This window comes from Podarcis vaucheri, assembly GCF_965113315.1.
Source record: "Podarcis vaucheri genome assembly, chromosome: 10".
Classification (NCBI taxonomy): Eukaryota; Metazoa; Chordata; class Lepidosauria; order Squamata; family Lacertidae; genus Podarcis; species Podarcis vaucheri.
This window is the reverse complement of record NC_138748.1, coordinates 57,620,009-57,638,348: the sequence shown is the minus strand read 5'-3', so window position 1 is coordinate 57,638,348 and position 18,340 is coordinate 57,620,009. Positions and strand designations below refer to the sequence as shown.

General features: G+C 40.5%; 1 protein-coding gene across 3 annotated transcripts in view; it reads right to left on the bottom strand.

Annotated features, from left to right (window-relative positions):
- CECR2 (CECR2 histone acetyl-lysine reader) overlaps nt 1-18,340 on the bottom strand; it is a 111,835-nt gene that overhangs the window by 38,181 nt on the left and 55,314 nt on the right. For all 3 annotated transcript variants that reach the window (XR_014224037.1, XR_014224038.1, XM_082240371.1), the window contains exon 2: nt 14,067-14,161. Coding sequence is in view for 1 of the 3 variants with exons in the window: in XM_082240371.1 (XP_082096497.1) it covers nt 14,067-14,161 (95 nt within the window). In the remaining 2 variants the exon portion in view is untranslated. The remainder of the gene's footprint in view (nt 1-14,066; nt 14,162-18,340) is intronic.

Below are 18,340 nucleotides of genomic sequence, written 5' to 3'. Positions count from 1 at the left end.
TCGTTCCAGAGGTCCGTTCTTAACCTGAAACTGTTCTTAACCTGAAGCACCACTTTAGCTAATGGGGCCTCCCGCTGCTGCTGCACTGCCACCGTGCAATTTCTGTTCTCTTCCTGAAGCAAAGTTCTTAACCTGAGGTACTATTTCTGGGTTAGCGGAGTCTGTAACCTGAAGCATATGTAACCTGAAGCATATGTAACCCGAGGTACCACTGTATCGCATAATGGTCTGAGGAAACCCTGTGCTTGGCTTATGGTTATATGATGTGACATACAATGTCAGGTGAAGGCTTGCCCAAAACATCCAGCCAAGTCATGTCAGGCCATATAAGTTGTTTTAAAATTTTAAAAACCCCATAATGTGTAATACTACATTTTAATATTAATGTTGTACTAATTGTTGTAACCAATCCTGGGAACTTGGGGTGAAGGTGGTTAATAAACTGTAACAACAACAACTGACTAGTTTTGTACCACCCATTTACCCTACAGCTACCAGGTTACTGGTAATTAAGAATCCAGAGGAATAAGTGAAATAAGCATGTTGGTGGTAGCAGGGGTTTGGGTTTGTTATTACAGAGAAGGCAAGAAAACACACCCTTCCTTCCACAATTTTTAATATGCTGCACACTGCTTGTTGTTGGTTTTTTGTATTAGCAGTCTATAAAAATAATAGAAATTAAAAAAATCTGGTTTTTTTTTCACTCAAACAATCTCAAGTAACTAAAAACTGAACCAAGTACACTGGTACCTCTGGTTACAAACTTAATTCATTCTGGAGGTCTGTTCTTAACCTGAAACCATTCTTAACCTGAGGTATCACTTTAGATAATGGGGCCTCCCGCTGCTGCTGCACTGCCACCGCACAATTTCTGTTCTCATCCTGAGGTAAAGTTCTTAACCCAAGGTACTACTTCTGGGTTTGCAGAGTCTGTAACCCAAAGTGTTTGTAACCCAAGGTGTTTGTAACCTGAGATACCACTGTACAGTTATGTAAAGGAGACAGGTGAATTACATGATTACCTCTGTAGTTAACCCAAAGAATTCAAAAAGTGTTTTATTTTCTTTGCATTTTCTTCCATCCTGCTAAGTATCATCACACCAAGAATGAAATTCTGGATATAATAGCTTTATAAGAAACAATTAAGAACAACTTCCCTTGAGGCAGCTCAGCAGATGTTCATACTTAGAATCTGATGATCACTGTACTAGCATTTCCTCTCAACTAGAAACTTCCCTCAGCCCATTGCTCAGCCCTTAGAAACAATGCAAACCCTTTCTTCACAGAAAATGGCATGGTTCACTTGCGGATAGGGTTGACAATTATTTTACTGATTCCCTGTGCCTTTAACAGCACCTTGATCTACAAGGAAGCAGGCGACAATGCCCTTCTCTAGGCATGAAAAGCTTGACAGATTTCTGCAGATCAAACTGCTGTTATAGACTAGAGTTTTTGTGGAGGTTAGTCGGCAACCACATTTGCTGAATTCTGCATATCCTTCAGGGTACTGCAGATATGCACCCTAAGTGATCCTGTAAGCTGTGGTGGCAGTGTGGCTGCAGCAGTGGCTGTATTCATCAGGACAGGGCTGGGGGGTGAGATTGTGGTGCAAGGCAATCACCACCAACCTGACCCATCCCTGTCTCATGCAACAGCACCAGCAGGACAGCATAGTGATGTGTGCCCCCTCTCACTATTGGCTATTTTTTGCTTTCTTAAGAAAGATCTTGGTACTTGGAGACTTAGGGAAGTGAGACAGGAAAAAGTTTTTTAAAAAACATAATAATTTTGCAACAAAACAGGTAAAGCAAAAGATGTGTCTGGAGATAGAATTCTTTCAAGAAACAGTACATTTATATGTACAGTGGATGTTACAAGCTTTTAAACAAGATGGTAAATATGTAGCTAATATTTGCTTTGTTCCTCAATGAACTAATTGCAGAGATGTTATAGCTGAGGTGTTGGTATTTTTTGTCAGTTTCCTTTCTATAAATCTCGCTCCTGAGGCTCCTCTATTAGTATAATAGACTACAGGATCACCACACCATTCCCTACTGGTTTCGGAATATTTGTCTCACTCTCTGGAAGATCTATCCCCTGCATACTGAATTTAGACCCAAGTAGAGTGTTCCCTTACAACTCCACTTCTCCCTTCTCCAGTTCAGCTTTCCAGTTCTCACTTGTATACATATTTTTAAATGACATTAGTCACTGTCTTTTAATCTATCACCTAGTTCAGAGACTTCCTTCTCTGGCTGTAGACATTTTCCACAGGGTGGGTGCTACACACAGTGTAGAGGCTATACCAGTGGCGGAACGTGTCTTCATGGTGCCTGGGGCGGGTGGCATGGGCACGCCAAGGGCGCAGAGAGCAATGTGAGGAGGATGCAACAGGGCAGGCATGTACCCTCCTTTCAATGAGTCTGATCGGATTGATTGGAAGGGTGTGTGCCTTTTGTGTCCTCCTCATGCTGAATGCCAGGAAACCAATTTACACCTGCTCCCCACCCCCCACCAAGAGCTGTCTCCAACTCTCTGGCTAGCTGTACCCACAGCTAATCAGAGTGAGTCTCCAGAGCAGTACTCTGGAAGCCACACCACTCTGGTGGAATTTGACAGCACAGCATCACCAAATCTCTGGTCTACCTGAGCTTTCTGCCACAATAGGTAATGCTCTCTCACTCACACACCACTGCTGCTAAATTGAGCACAACCCACAAGTTAAGAGTATTGCAAATTGCCTAGTAATTGACAAATTCAATTGACAAGTCACCACCCCAAGCCCCCAAGTTATGCAAACTTAGAAATATCTGAAACATTAGTCTTGCTTCAGTCCTGTGGTACAAACAACTAGGACCAGACCATTTTGGCATTACACCTGAAAGCAGTTATGGCTGGGATGGGTGGAGATATAACTCTTAAGATTAAATATTCAAATTCAAAGTTCCATGTTTAGAATCTCCTTTAGCAAAGTAAAATGTGGATTTGGAATACTTAATTTTAAACCTTAGTACTAAATATAACAATCCATTTCTCTATACCTGCTGGCAAGCAGCACAGATTCCTAACTACAGTCCGTTCTTAACCTGAAACTGTTCTTAACCTGAAGTACCACTTTAGCTAATGGGGCCTCCCGCTGCCGCTGCGCCGCCGGAGCATGATTTCTGTTCTCATTCTGAAGCAAAGTTCTTAACCCGAGGTACTATTTCTGCGTTAGCAGTCTGTAACCTGAAGCATCTGTAACCAGAGGTACCACTGTACTGAACAAAGCACCACAAAAAACCCAAACACCACAGACATGCTTGTGGAGTCAAACAATTACTTTTATGACTGGCTCACATATAAACATTCAATGATTTATCATTCCCTGAAACTGCTGACATCAACAATCCTATTAAGAGACTCCTGGCCCGGATTTCCTCCAAGTTCCAATCACTAAATGATTGATGACACACACCCCTCTCAGAAACCATTGACCATTTAAGATTATCATTAACATTCAGTAAGACTGTCATAATGGAAACCTAACTGAGAAATAATTCTTAAGCCTGTTTTGTTTGTTTTCCTCTGTCATAATTGAGAACTGGATTTGAAATGCATTATCTGAGCATATTTTTCCCCCCAGTTCTACATTAAGAACATGTTTGAAAAGCAGCAAAGTTTATCAAGTTGTGAACTGTTAGTTGTGTTTGGGCTGATGAAAAGCTGATGAAAGGATTTATTTAAAAAAGAGTCTAGCTTTTAAAACTTAATTAAACACATGTTATAAAACCCATCAAGGGGCTTTTTTTGAAGAGTTTGAAGGGGCAAATATGAATTACTTTACAGTCTGGCACAACGTTTTGCTAATTTTTGACAGAAACTGAAAGAAAATCCATTATTAAGATGAATCAATCAAATCTGGTGCAAACTGAGTAGTGTATACTTCACAGCAGGAAGGTATTTCCAAGAATTTTTCACCAACATCAACCAATTGAAGAAGAGATAACTGATTAAAACTTTAAATTTTTTTAAAGCCAATTAACATATTTCACATTGTAAGCCTAAAAATCACTATGTACGCACACCTAATATGTTTTCAGTGAGAGCGATCATATAGTAATTATAGGGATCCATGGTTGGCCTCATTCCTTATGTATATATGCAATATCAAAAGTGTTTATACTGCTATGTAATGTGTGTGTGAATCTGCTTTGTCTGATTAATTAAATCAGCCTCCCCCAACTTGGTGATAATTAGTACCACTTGAAACAGTGCCCTCAAGAGTTTCAGATACCCATCAGCCCCAGCCAGCAAAGCTATGATCGATAGGCATTGTAATACAATATTTGTAAGGCACTAGGTTGTGAAAGGTTGAGTTAAACCTTCCAGTCCTAAACAATATGGTTGTTGAGAAACGAATAGAAATGGGTGTCCTCAGCAAATTACTAACACTTGAATCCTGATGAATCAGAGCATTTCAGACTGGCTAACAGAAGCAAAATTCATATGCTCCTTGTATGTGCAGTAGCAAATATCTGAGAATGTGTATGTTGGGTGACATGATTGAAAATAGGCAAGAAAACCTCAGTGGTTGTTCTTTTCTTTTTTCCCATTTCTTCTTGCTGTTGAAACAAACATATTGAGCCATGAAATTTCCCATTTCCGGAAGATGGCTAGGATATGAGCATTTAATTCCCATTTCCCCCAGGGAGAAGAGTCTGTTGACTCAACCAATCATCTTGGGTATTTCAGTTTGACTTTTACATAAGTGGTTAAAACCAGAAGCTTCCGCCCTTCTGCCCCACATAAGCCGCAATGAGCCTCTGTTCTTAGCAGAGCACTCCAGGTTCTCTTGTCAATTTGTGTAGACTACCACTGAATGGTTGTTGCTTTGATTCAGGCTATAATGAGAACCTGAAATGGGAACCAGATGTTTGACAGAATTTCCAGCTACCCTCATACTTCAACTTTATCTTTTCTTCTGTGGTAAGTCATTTTCCCAAACGAGCCTAACCATTTGCTTTCCCAAACAAATATTATTTTTTATCCTTGCTTTTGAATATCTCTATTGAGATTTTTAAAAAGAAAGAAAGAGAAACAAAGAAAGAAATTGCATTACAAGAAAGCAATGGTGTAAATAAGCAGAAGCACCGTGATGCTTTCATAACGGGAAAGGGGGGGCATCATACTGGAAGAAAAAGATGGTTGTTCTGCACTTTGTTTACACTGCGACGAAGAAAGGCAAATACATCCAGGTATCCTGTAGAGGTTACCTGGCTAAAGCTATTAGCATTCTGCTAGCTGACATTTTGAAAGTAAAACTGGCAAGAATATTTCTATTAAATAGTTTCATACACAAGGCCTATTCTGAACACATTTATTTATTGACTTTAGAAAGGTTATTTCCATAAAATATTCCCAAGGTGGGGAAAAATAACAGTAATAAAATCAATGAAAACAACTATCAAAGTAAGTATGTATTTTCAACTGTAATGGCAAAGAAGCAATTGTAGCTTTGATAGATTCAGCAGCTAAAACTACAACTACCCAGAAACTATAACTAATCCAGAATGCAGCAGCTAGACTGGTGACTGGGAGCAGCCGCTGAGACCACATAACACCGGTCTTGAAAGACCTACATTGGCTCCCAGTACGTTTCCGAGCATAATTCAAAGTGTTGGTGCTCACCTTTAAAGCCCTAAACGGCCTCAGTCCAGTATACCTGAAGGAGCGTCTCCACCCCCATCATTCTGCCTGGACACTGAGGTCCAGTGCAGAGGGCCTTCTGGCAGTTCCCTCGCTGTGAGAAGCCAAGTTACAGGGAACCAGGCAGAGGGCCTTCTCAGTAGCGGCACCCGCCCTGTGGAACACCCTCCCACCAGATGTCAAAGAGAAAAACAACTACCAGACTTTTAGAAGACATCTGAAGGCAGCCCTGTTTAGGGAAGCTTTTAATATTTAATTGACTATTGTATTTTAATATTATGTTGGAAGCCACCCAGAGTGGCTGGGGAAACCTAACCAGATGGGCGGAGTATAAATAATATATCATCATCATCATTACTACTACTACTACTACTACTACTACTAAAAGCTAATCTGAATTTTTAAAAAAGTCTTCAAGGTTCACTTAAACTTGCCAAGTGCCTTGACAATGGTAACAGATTTCTTATGGGAGAAAAGTTCCATTATCTTAGAACTATAACAGAAAAAGTCCTATTGGGTGTTGGCACTTATTTTACAGTAATAGGCACTTGAAATAAATTGTTGCAACTGTATTGCAGTACGTGGAATGGGAAAAGACACTCTATCAAGTATCCCAGCCGCAAGCAGCAAGGGATTTTAAAAGTATCCGCATGTTGAATTTGGCACTCAATGGAGTTTACAAAGAGTTCTTGTAGCCCATATATGATATAACTATCTTGGCTGCTATATTCTGTAAGAGATGGGTTTTCCAAACCTTTCTCAAATGTGCCACCCAGAGCACATAATAGTAGTGTAGGCTGAAGGTTACCAGAGTGTATGCCACAGGAGTCAAATCCCCCTCTTCAAGGGATTTGGCTGGCATATCCAAATTGACAGAAGGTGCTTCTAGCCATTGCCACAACCCGTGAATTGAAGGAAGCCATTGTTTTGCGGGGAGCATGACTCCATCTAGAATTTCCAACACATAATAAAAAAAACTGGCATTTCCCAGCATAATAAGCTGCTTTGTATGGCTTAAACTTTGATTTTTATCTGCCCTAATGTTACTGACCCCAGACAAATGTTCAAGGATGAAAAACCTCCATACCCGATTCAAGTAGAAAGGATAAATAGCATCAAGTATCATCAGCATACTGCTGGCAACTCACTCCAAAATTTCAGACAATGTTCCCCAACAGTTTCATGCAATGGTGAACAGAACAGATCTCTGTGGGATCCGATGTGATCTAATGCAGACAGTCCTCCAAGCACCATTTTCTGAAACCTCCCAAAGACGTTGGAGTAGAAGAATACCATGGCTGATGGCATGGATAAAACTGCTGAGATCAGGGGAATTAAGATTACTACTTGCAAAGCATAGTGTGAACAATGCTTTCGGAGAAGATATGTTTCTGTCCCCCAAGCTTTCAAAGTTAATTTGCACACGAGAGATAATAAAGACTAGAATAACATGAAGGAATTCTTTTCAGTGCCTGCTAAAACATTCTTATTTAGACAAGCCTACCCAGATGCTTAGAAAGTTGAGGTAATTTTAATCTGTTCTGGTATTTTAATTTTTGTATTCTTTTAAGTATGGTTGTAATTTTTTCTTGATTTCATTGTTTTACATTTTTGTAAACCAATTTGAGGCTTTTTACAATGAAATGGTGAGTGTACGTAAGGTGTACATAAGGTGAGTGTAAACAGGGAAAGAACTGCATGTGAAGTTCCACGTGGCAAAGCAGTAGAATGATTCCTAAAGAACTAAATGGAAGCGAGCAAGTGGGTGGGAAGCTGGGCTGGGAGAGAGCATGCAAATTTGCAACCTTTCCCAATTTACCACCTAAACCAAAGGTCAGGCCAGCTAATGGGGGTCAGTCCTGACCATAGTTGAATAGATATGCAAACAAATTAATTTGACACCATTTTTTTCCAGTACCGGGGTAGCATGATTATCCATGCAGCATCATATGATTAGGGGTGGGGTCATTCTAGTGCATTCATAAATGTACTGAGTAGGGAGAAGTTGCTGTCCATAAAAAGACAAAACTGTTCACTGGCAGTTACCTTTATAACAAAAAAAACCCCTGCTTCCATAGGGATGTCTGCTTATACAGTTTCTTCTAGGCTGGGAGAGGGCAATCTAAGTTCAGGAAGATGAAAGGGCAAGATGTGTAATGTTTCTCTCTTTGCAGCAGAAGGGAGCATTTTTCCAGTGACACCCAAGGTCATTAATGCTTTATTCTAAATTACTTGGCAATATTTTCTTCACAAATGCAACTTGTCTAGAAATAAATGAAGACTATGGGGAGGAGTCTAATGTGTGTTTGGATGACCTCATTCAGACATCATTAGTAGGGTCAGAAGAAGCAAGGAGTGTATCAAGAGAAAGAGAAAAACCTACGGGATAACTAATGTTCTCTCCCCTACAGCAATCTATCTATCATGACTTGTCAAAAAAGGGCTTGTTTCTGATTAAGGTCAACCTAATCTGAGTTACAGCTGCAGGCCTGACCCCAGACAGCCACAACGGAGCTCTTTGCTTATCTTTACTGGGAGGAGGAAGTCCAAAGGAGAAGCCTTCTGGCTAATTCTAACAGCTTGTGAACCTATGAAGAAGTTAAGTCAAGCAAGGTAATGCAGCATACTATTTCCACTAAGGACCTGTGCCTATCTATAGTCAGCTCCCAAAGACAGTGCAGAAAAGGAACCTTGACTACTTTCCCTAGAAAGAATTAAGGACAGTAAATTTACTAACTGCTATTAGCCATGGTAGCTATTATTCATATTCAAAAAAGTACAATACAGGCAACTCCCCACTTACATGGGGTTACATTCTGGCGTCCCACACATATGTAAAAACCTCATAAGTAGGGAGCAACCTCTAAAACCTCTGAATACCCTTCTTTGCACTCTCTCTCTAATTCAATCAAAAATACTGTTGCAAAAATATCCATAACTGGAAATGAAGCTCTGGGGCCGGCAGGAAGCTGGAGGACGCATAGGAAGATGGCCACTGCTGCGCTACCATGCGCATCAAGTGTTAGGCAGGGAGGCTAAGCAACTTAAACAAAGCACCACAGCATCTCCAGTCTCTTCTTGGCCCTCACTCAAATCCTATTTGGGCTCCAGGGAGGGTCTCCTCATGAGCCACGAGGACTCTCCAGCTCTCTCCCTCCATTTGAATTAAATTATTTGATTATGTCTTGGTGCTGCACGCATACACAGTCATGGATGAGTCGATTGCGCGCAAGTGGGGGGATGCCTGTATCTTGAAATATCAAGTTGCTTTTAGCATTTTTATTGTAAATTGCCTTCTGAAGAGGATTTGTCCTAAATTAATGTGTTTTCATTTAAAAAAAAGAAAGAAAGAAAACAAAAGATGCTAAGCAACAGCAAGCTTGTGGGCCTCCTAGAGGCAGCTGGCTTGCCATTTTTTGGAAACAGGGTGCTGTACTAGAATGACTTTTTGTCTGATCAAGCAGGATTATTCTTATGTGTGATTCCCAAGCCTGACTTAAATGTTGGGTAGGGACAAAAGCCTTGTGAGTAAGTTGTAAGTTATCAGCACTAAATGCAACACAAAAAACAAGAATTTCACATAAAATCGTTGTGATTTTTTTCAGTCACTTCATCATAACTTGGTTGGATTTTCTCAAATATGAAGTTGTATAATTGGGGCAAAAAATCTGAGGTTAGGAAGAGAATTTAGCCTTTGCCTAAGTCCCATCTGTTTCACTGCAATGCTTGATTTGAAATTAATTTTCTGAGCAAAACCAGTTCTAGCAATGAACTCAGGAAGTGTTGTGCAATCTAGTGGCAAATGAAAAGTACTCAGCTCTTAAATAGTCCACTTGGGGGCATTTCTTACAACCCAGGTATGAATCCTACATTCAAGTACAAAATATACATATATTGTACTGTAAGTGTGCTTTTTCCTTCCATGCATATTCAAGCAGGGGGCAGATATGTTCACAGTCACATCTCACAGGTTTCAGACACAAAACATATATTTTATGAGAGTGCATGTATAGTTTGTGAGAAGTAATCCTTAAGTAAGGGAAGGTGCTAGATAGTTTAAGCCAAGAATAGATGCTTTAACTGAGATTCCTGCATTGCAGGGGGTTGGACTAGATGGCCCTCAGGGTCTCTTCCAACTCTACAATGCTATTATTCTAAGAACTATTCAGTTAGCAAGGTAAGAGGCACACTTAAAAATACCCCCCCCATCTATTCTCAAATAGACTTTAGTAACTAAAATCTCACAGCCAAGCAAGTTAGCTGTTGATACAAGGACTCCAACAGCACTCCCACGGATAGAATTGGAAGAAAGTTGAAACAGCACAAAATCCCTTGGGAAGCTGGGGGAATGGAGAGCCGATGGGAGCCGTCTAATCTAATAACAGATCACATCGCAGACACATGTACGAGCTTGACAGAAGCAAATGCAGCCACTTAACCTAGAGATGACAGCTGAAGCAGGCTAGTTTCACTGCTACCTAAGAGGAGGAGACTGGAAAGGAGGAAGAGCTGCAAGGTCATTGCTAAAGCACACAGCCAGAAGAGTCCTTGATTACAGGGGATTGCTTTCCACACCCACAGCAGTAGTATCTGACAATAGGGAACTGCTTTACTTCTCAGCCACAATGATACTCTCACACTACATTCACCCTAAGAAAAACACTATTACAAGTAGAGGGCCAGACAAATATCTTAAGTTCTAGAGCAGGGTGCTACAAAACACAGCCCAAGGCCTGCATATGACCCTCGAGGCCTTTTTTGGCTGCCTTCAGCAACATTTGATGCCCCCTCAGCCCTTGCACTGCCTTCCCATAGCCAGTAAGTGAGGTGCTGAGCTTTGGGAAGGAAGTATGAGGGCTCTGCCAGGGCCCTAGAGTCCTCTTGCCTCCTTGGCTAAGACTAGTTAGCGCTTTTGCAGCTTGGAGGAGGCGTTACAAGGGCTCTAGTACCCTTCCAGGACTTCATGTCTCCTTCCCAAAGCCCCGTGCCTCGCTTAGCTGACTTTGGGAAGGCAGCATGAGGGATGCAGGGGGCATCAAATTCTGGCCTCATCCACCCCCACACCGGCAATAATGCAGTGTGCGGCCCACAACTTCCATGTCAAAGTACTCTTGCAGCCCACTTGCTTTGAAAGTTGAGCATACAATGCTACTAAGGTGGAGTTTGAAAGAGAAGTGGGCACGAAGATGGTTACCCTCTTCTCTAGGCATGTGCCTAGCACATGGGCTCCCCGCTTGAGGGGAGTAGTACACCTTCAGAGCAGTTTCTTAATTCTAGAAGACTCTGAAATGCTGCTCTACCCAAGAGCAGATCTCATAAATGTGCCAGCATAGAGATCATGAAGAAGAAAGGACTGCTTGCCCCCCAGAGACAGGATGCATTACATTGGCCTCACTATATTAACTATATCCTGCCAATATCTATCTATCAACCCATTCAATCAGTCAGCCCACCGTCTAACAAAATTTATATACCATTTGAATGTCATAAAACCTCTATGTAGTTTACAAGAAATATTAAAATTATGAATAAAAGTTTAAAAACAAGTAATTAAAACATTAAAAGATAATTAAAAGGAACAGTATACTGAAAAGAGATTAAAACATGTCAAAATCTATGTGTCTGGATAAGGTAAAGGGACCCCTGGATAGGCTTGCCTAAATAAGTTTTTAAGCAGTAACTGAAAAGGGTCCAGTGCCTGATGTCAATAGGATAAAAAGGATAAAACAATAAAATTATTGGTAAAAACAGTTACTCCTCCCTCTCTCTCATTCATAAAGTTTTTACAACTTTGGCCAAACCAAGCAGCCAGGATAGTGCTGAAATCTTTAATTGAGCCCTACTACTAGGGAAAGCAAGGAAAGTCACACATATCTGTGACATCGTATTATCATATTAGTCTCCGTGAGTATGGAGCTTTTCTGTTTGCATTAAACAGAACAGAAGTTGAACAATAGTAGAACATTTTTAAACAGAGACAGGATAAGTAGGCATTTCACTTCTAACCACTAGGTACTGGACATATCTAAGGCACATGCTGCAGTAATCTTTTCAGACGCCTCAAAATGCTACTGGAAGAAAAAGTTGTTTTAGATTATAAAATACAGTTGCCTTGTGGTATACCCATTAAAAAGACTGTTTTAATCACCCTCACACATACACATACACTCTCTCTTTCTTTCTCTGTATAACAAAACAGGACAATTTTAAAGCCAAAATCGGAAGGCTCCCAATGCCATGTGGCACAGACTTGACACATGTTTTCGCTTCAAGACAAATAAGCAAATTAACCCAAAGTACATTTAAATTGTGCACCAGAATGGTTCTCAGCTAGGCCTCCATTTCTAAAATTACTTTAGAGTACATTATAATTAGCAGAAGTACTTTAATCATGCTGCATACAGAAAACAATAGCCAAGCAGTTCCAGCCCAGTCAACAATTTTTACATGCTGTGCAAGAAAATATAAATAAATAATGAGGCACATGTTATAGATGTAAATTGCTATATAAAAATTAAACCATTCTCAGACGGGCAGACAGTATTTATGGCAGGGAAAGCAGACACAGTTAAGACACTGCCATGTTGATGAGAGCTCACACAGCCTTGGCTTAAAGTCTTTAGTGCAATCTTCTTGATTGAGCCCCCTTTATACTCCCAATTTCTGCCAGAAATTGCCATTCAAAGGGGAGTGTGACTTAGAATATAGAGCCCTGGTCTATGAGAATAACAACAAATTCTTGAATGGAAATTGCTGAGAACTCAGGGGTTTGAATGTTCTGAATGAACTGTTATTTTCTTTTCCTAAACCCCACGACCAAGTAAAATGCCCATCATCACAGTTATTACCAATTCCATTTAGTGCTCAATTTCTGTCCCATGTTGCATAACAGGACATCGTAATGAAATGCATTCCATCTACCAGAAGCAAGTAGGCTATCAGCAAATGCACTAAGGGTCCTATACAATTACATTATTAAAGCCACAAGAAGAAGTGTCTGCTAGGCTTACCTAGGAAGAACACAGGAGCATAAGGAATTGACTTATGCACTGAGTCAGATTATTAGCCCGTCTAGCTTCACTTTGCCTCACTGGCTTCACTTTGCCTCATGGGTGGGCCACCCTGTCTGTTCTGTATAACACTGCAAAATTTCACTGCATTCTAGAATAGTTAAAAGTAAGCATCTAATTTGAACATTTTATCATGTACACAAAGGCCATCAATGTACTATTATATTAAAAGAAAGGGTGGCATTTTACTTTTACTTTACTCATTTAACACATTTCTAAGGGACACGGGTGGCGCTGTGGGTTAAACCACTGAGCCTAGGGTTTGCCGATCAGAAGGTCGGCTGTTCGAATCCCCGCGGCGGGGTGAGCTCCGGTTGCTCGGTCCCTGCTCCTGCCAACCTAGCAGTTCGAAAGCACGTCAAAGTGCAAGTAGATAAATAGGTACCACTCTGGAGGGAAGGTAAATGGCGTTTCTGTGTGCTGCTCTGGTTCACCAGAATCGGCTTAGTCATGCTGGCCACATGACCCGGAAGCTGTACGCCGGCTCTCTCGGCCAATTAAGCGAGATGAGCGTCGCAACCCTAGAGTTGGCCACGCCTGGACCTAATGGTCAGGGGTCCCTTTACCTTTACCTTTACTTAAAGTCTTTCTAAAAGGGAGGCAAAGTGAAAAAGAAAATAAGGAGTCACAAATCACAGATCAGTGTGAATGCTGTGCTCTCTGGACCACCAGTTGTCCTCAAGCATCATTTAGGTGGTGCATGCATGTCTACAAAATTGTGGTTGAAGACAGGAGATGGCATATGCTTTGCATTAAATATTCATATTGATTTTAATTGATTTTAAATGCTTCTTTTATTTCTTATATTGTGTTTTTTCATTCTGTGGAATCCACAAAAGGTGATAATAATAATAAAGTTGTCCACTAAGACCCTCAGCAATTTTCAAATAGTCTGTGAAGGGGAAAGTTTGGGAGCTACTGCTTTAGATCATCCTAAGTGCCTATGTTTCACAACCTCTGTTTGTTTTAATGGAACTTGCACAGTGCTCCAGTAACAGCCCTTGGATTTTCTCATGCAGGTTTTTATGCAGGATCAAATGAGAGGTCCACATTTAACCAATCATACTAACAACATACAAATATTTGAGGCATAAATTATGAATCCAAATATGATAGATGGGCTATGAATAAAATAGTAATTCTACAGCCACTTTAGAATAGAAAGCTCTTAGAATTCCTTTGACACTTATTCAGGACTCAGGTCTGGCATCTATCTCTTCAGCACTCCACAGAAGTTGTATCACACCTCAACTGGGTTAATTCTCTTTATTTCAAAAAACATTTAAACTATGGAATGAGACTACTCACGTAATGTCACTGCGCTGGTAACAACCCTGAAGAAGACAGGCAATCAGATCACTGATGAACTCCACATCATCACTGTAAAGAGCTGCTTCCAGTTCCTAATGAGAGAAAGAACATTTAAAAACACTTCTCCAAAATCCTTTCCTTCCAGACTGGTGGTGGGAGCATTGACAACATGTGATCTTACCCACAGTGAACTCTAGCAGAACAAATATAATTTGCATTGTTATCATTTGTATGGTATTTCCAACATGCTAACTGCTTTATAATCTGTATTTCACTGTCCTGAAACAAATGGTATGAAGTTATTATTATTGATTTACACACAGAAACTGACACTATGCCCAAAGATAGCAAGAGTAAGGCAATTGTTGAGCTAGGAATGAAAAATGGCTTCCAGCTGAGTCTAAAATAACATTCCTTCCAGTAGCACCTTAAAGACCAACTAAGTTAGTTCTTGGTATGAGCTTTCGTGTGCATGCACACTTCTTCAGATGCACACGAAAGCTCATACCAAGAACTAACTTAGTTGGTCTTTAAGGTGCTACTGGAAGGATTTTTTTTATTTTGACTATGGCAGACCAACACGGTTACCTATCTGTATCTAAAATAACATGCGCAACATACTTTGGCAACAACTCCCCCCCCCCCCGACAGCTAACACTGGAGTGGGGTGATTAATAATTTGCATTATTATATAGGCATGCCTATATCTGTTTCCCTTTCCTGATCTTTAGCTGTCTAAATTCACTGCAAAACAAACAAACAAACAAAAAACACCTGTAAGCAAAGGTTAAACAACTCAAAACTTCATGGCCATCACTCCTGACACACCAGGCAGGGCACATCCTTGATGTAATCAACAAAGGTTCTTTTTTTTTGGGGGGGGGGCAAAATCACGCCTACCATGTGGCACTGTGGGCTGCAAAAATGGCTCATTCTGCAGCTAGCACAGCATCCTCTGGTAGCCAGCTGATTGAGTTATTTTGGATGTTCCAGAGATTACACTCCCAGTGTGACCAACTGGATATGCATTTTGAGGGTAAAGTTGCTCAGTTTTGAAGTGATCATGTCTCTGTACTTATCGCAGCTCCAGCTGAAGTATCCACTGCCAATCTTGAAGATGTTCTGTGGGATCAGTTTCACCTTATACAATCAGCTGATGTGGACAACATGGTGAGAGTAGTGCATCCGGCTATGTGCCCCCTGACCTCTATCCCTCCTGGCTTTTTAAATCTAGCAGAGCAGGGCTGACTGGTTGTGGCCAGAGTGCAAAAATAGCTTTGGGGGGTAGGTGATGGAAAGAACCATGGTAGTACAAGCATTATTGGAGGATAAAGATTGTTTAGATCCATTCCAATCTAGGTTCAGGCCTTGGAATTGGAACTGAGGTGGCCCTTGTTGCCCTGATGGATGAACTCGGCAGAGTGCAGGACATGGGAAGTGCAACCTTGCTCTTGCTTATTGAACTCGTTGGCTTTTGATAGCATCAACTATGGTATCCTCCTGAATCAGCTTTGGGAAATGGGAATTGGGGCACTCCTAGTAGAGCAGCAAATAAAACTTGATGAATGTAGCACTAAGCACATTATACAGTCTCATGGGGATCTCATTTTTAAAAAGCACAAGTTTCTAGTCCATTGTAAAGTCTGTAAAAATGTTCTTGAAACTGCATGGACTGAAGCCTAAGAGGAGCCTTCTGCTTCTACGAATGATAAATTAGCACATGCTAGTTTACTGTTAATCTTCATTGCATGATATTAGGTATGCACATTAAATATGGCACAGGGTACAACCTGGTCCATTTCATTATGCTCTTATTTCCTGGTGCATTTTGGGCAGCCACAAAGTATTGGGATAAATCCAAATAAGCATAAATGGTTATGGGTCTGTGAGTAGGTCTTTCCAGATACAATTCAAAGAGTTAGCATACACAGTACACAAATAACAAAAACCTTTTCATGTTTCATTAATACAGTGCTACCTCTGGTTTCGAACGGGATCTGTTCAAGAGGCCCATTCGCAACATGAAAAGAACGCAACCCGCAGCGGCGCATTTGCACGAGTTGCGATTTGGCGCTTCTGCGCATGCGTGTGACGTCATTTTGCGCTTCTGTGCATGCGCAAGCGGTGAAACCCAGAAGTAACCCTTTCTGGTACTTCTGGGTCGCCACGGGACGTAACCTGAAAGAACGTAACATGAAGCAAATGTAACATGAGGTATGACTGTACTCTTAAAATTTATTTATTTATTTATTTTATCGTCTTCCTTTCCTCCAGGGAGCTCAAAGCACTATACTATTTTTAATATATGGATCTTTGTTATTTGGTTATTGTGCCTATTAGTTCTTTGAATATGCCAATTTCTTTTTCCTATCAATTCAAACAGCTTTTTGAACGTGGAAAACAATGTTTGGGTTAAAGAACAATTTGGAGTAGTATGTATGGGTGTGAGCGCTCTTCTATTACATATCCAAAGAATCAAACTTACCGTTTCTGCTGTACATAACTCACATACATTCTTAATATGGGAAATGAGATAATATCTTTGTTGGATTAATTTATATTGATAAAAGCATATGTTGAAGAAATGAGTTTTTAGGAAAATATAATATTTAAACTTTCAAGCCCTAATGATGAAGGCCAATGTGGGACAGTAGCTAGCATGAGTGTTTAAAGCAGATGATAAAACCACTTATAGCAACCATTAATTTTCAGAGATTTGCTGGCAAATGAAGAAAGGAGCAGGATTCTCACTAGCTCTACTGCACAGTACAGAGTCTTGAGATAGGGCAGTAAGTGACTCTCCCTCCACATCCCCCTCAGTCCTTTGTTTTTCTCTTTTCTCCTTGAGCATTGAGCTGTGAGCACAGAAATCTGAACCTTGCCAAAATGCATTGGGGACAGAGCAAAAAGGAAACGGAGGAGGCAGCAAATCAGCACAGTGTGTGTACTGGACCGATGGGAGGAGGTACAAAATGGAGACACACAGTTCCTCCTCCACCCCCTCTATACAGTCACAGAACACTGGACAGGAGAGAAAAGCCATATTCTCCCCCTCTCCAGCTGGCGTCACAGCTCATTAGGGAAAAGCCTGTTTAACATCTCTCCCTCCCCCCTCACGACTAAATCCCTTGGAGTCCTGCAATGGTCTTTGGGAAAACACACTCTGCATACAGCATGGATATCCACCTCACCAAGCAGCAGCCGACTCCTGGAGAAGGGCAAGGGTGGAGATAGCAAGAAGGTAGATACAGACCCCAAGGCACTAGAGTTGAGGAATCATGTAGAGTTCTGTTTTAGAAAACTTGTATTTTCTATAAGGCAAATATTCCCCTTGTTTAGACACCACCCAAAAGGAATCCCAATTAGATATAAATAAACAGTTCAATAGTTGGCTGGAAATACTTAAGATCATCTGCTACACAATCAAGAAAACTTAAAAGACAATCAAAGCAGACTGGATACATATGTTTGATCTAGAAAAGAAGAAGTTTGAAGGGTATTATTATTGAATTTCAAATATTTCTATCTGCACCATCATTTACTGTGTGGGGAAAAATTAAAAGGAAGGTAAAGTTATTTTCCTCAATTTTTACAAGGTTAAGATATAAAAAGGGGGAAATTACAATTGAAAACAAATCTTAAGTGTACAGTGGACCCTCTAGTTACATACCGCTCTGGACACGTAACTTTTGGGTTACGAACATGGCAAACCCAGAAGTGTATACTTCCGGGTTTCATCACGTGCACATGCGCAAAAGCGCTCTGTGCACCCCGTGCATGCGCAGAAGCAGCACCTCTGCCTACAGACTTGTTGGGCTGCGGGCGGACCCCCAGAATGAATTTAATTCGTATCTGGATGGTCCACTGTACACTGCAATGTCCTTAGAATTTAAATATTTATTGAAATAACAAAAATTCTTATTTAAATAGAATATAATCAGTAATTCCTTCATATTTTGAATCAAGACAGTGTATCATACTATAGTTAACATTTTAAAAATCTATTCACTAGTTTCAAATCCTTCACTGAAAAAAGATGCCAAAATTTGTTTTCTGCACAATAAATACCTCTCTTAACATTTTCATAATTAGTCCTCTTATTCTAGTACCACATAAAACTATGCTTCTAATTCTGAGTGATTTTGTATTTCACCCAGAGTCTCTTATAACAGGTCAACTTTTATATTAGAATACTGTGCCATATGTTTTGTTTCTATTCCTTGATGATCAAAGTTTCTTTCAATACTGGGGCACTAACAAATGGGCTATAG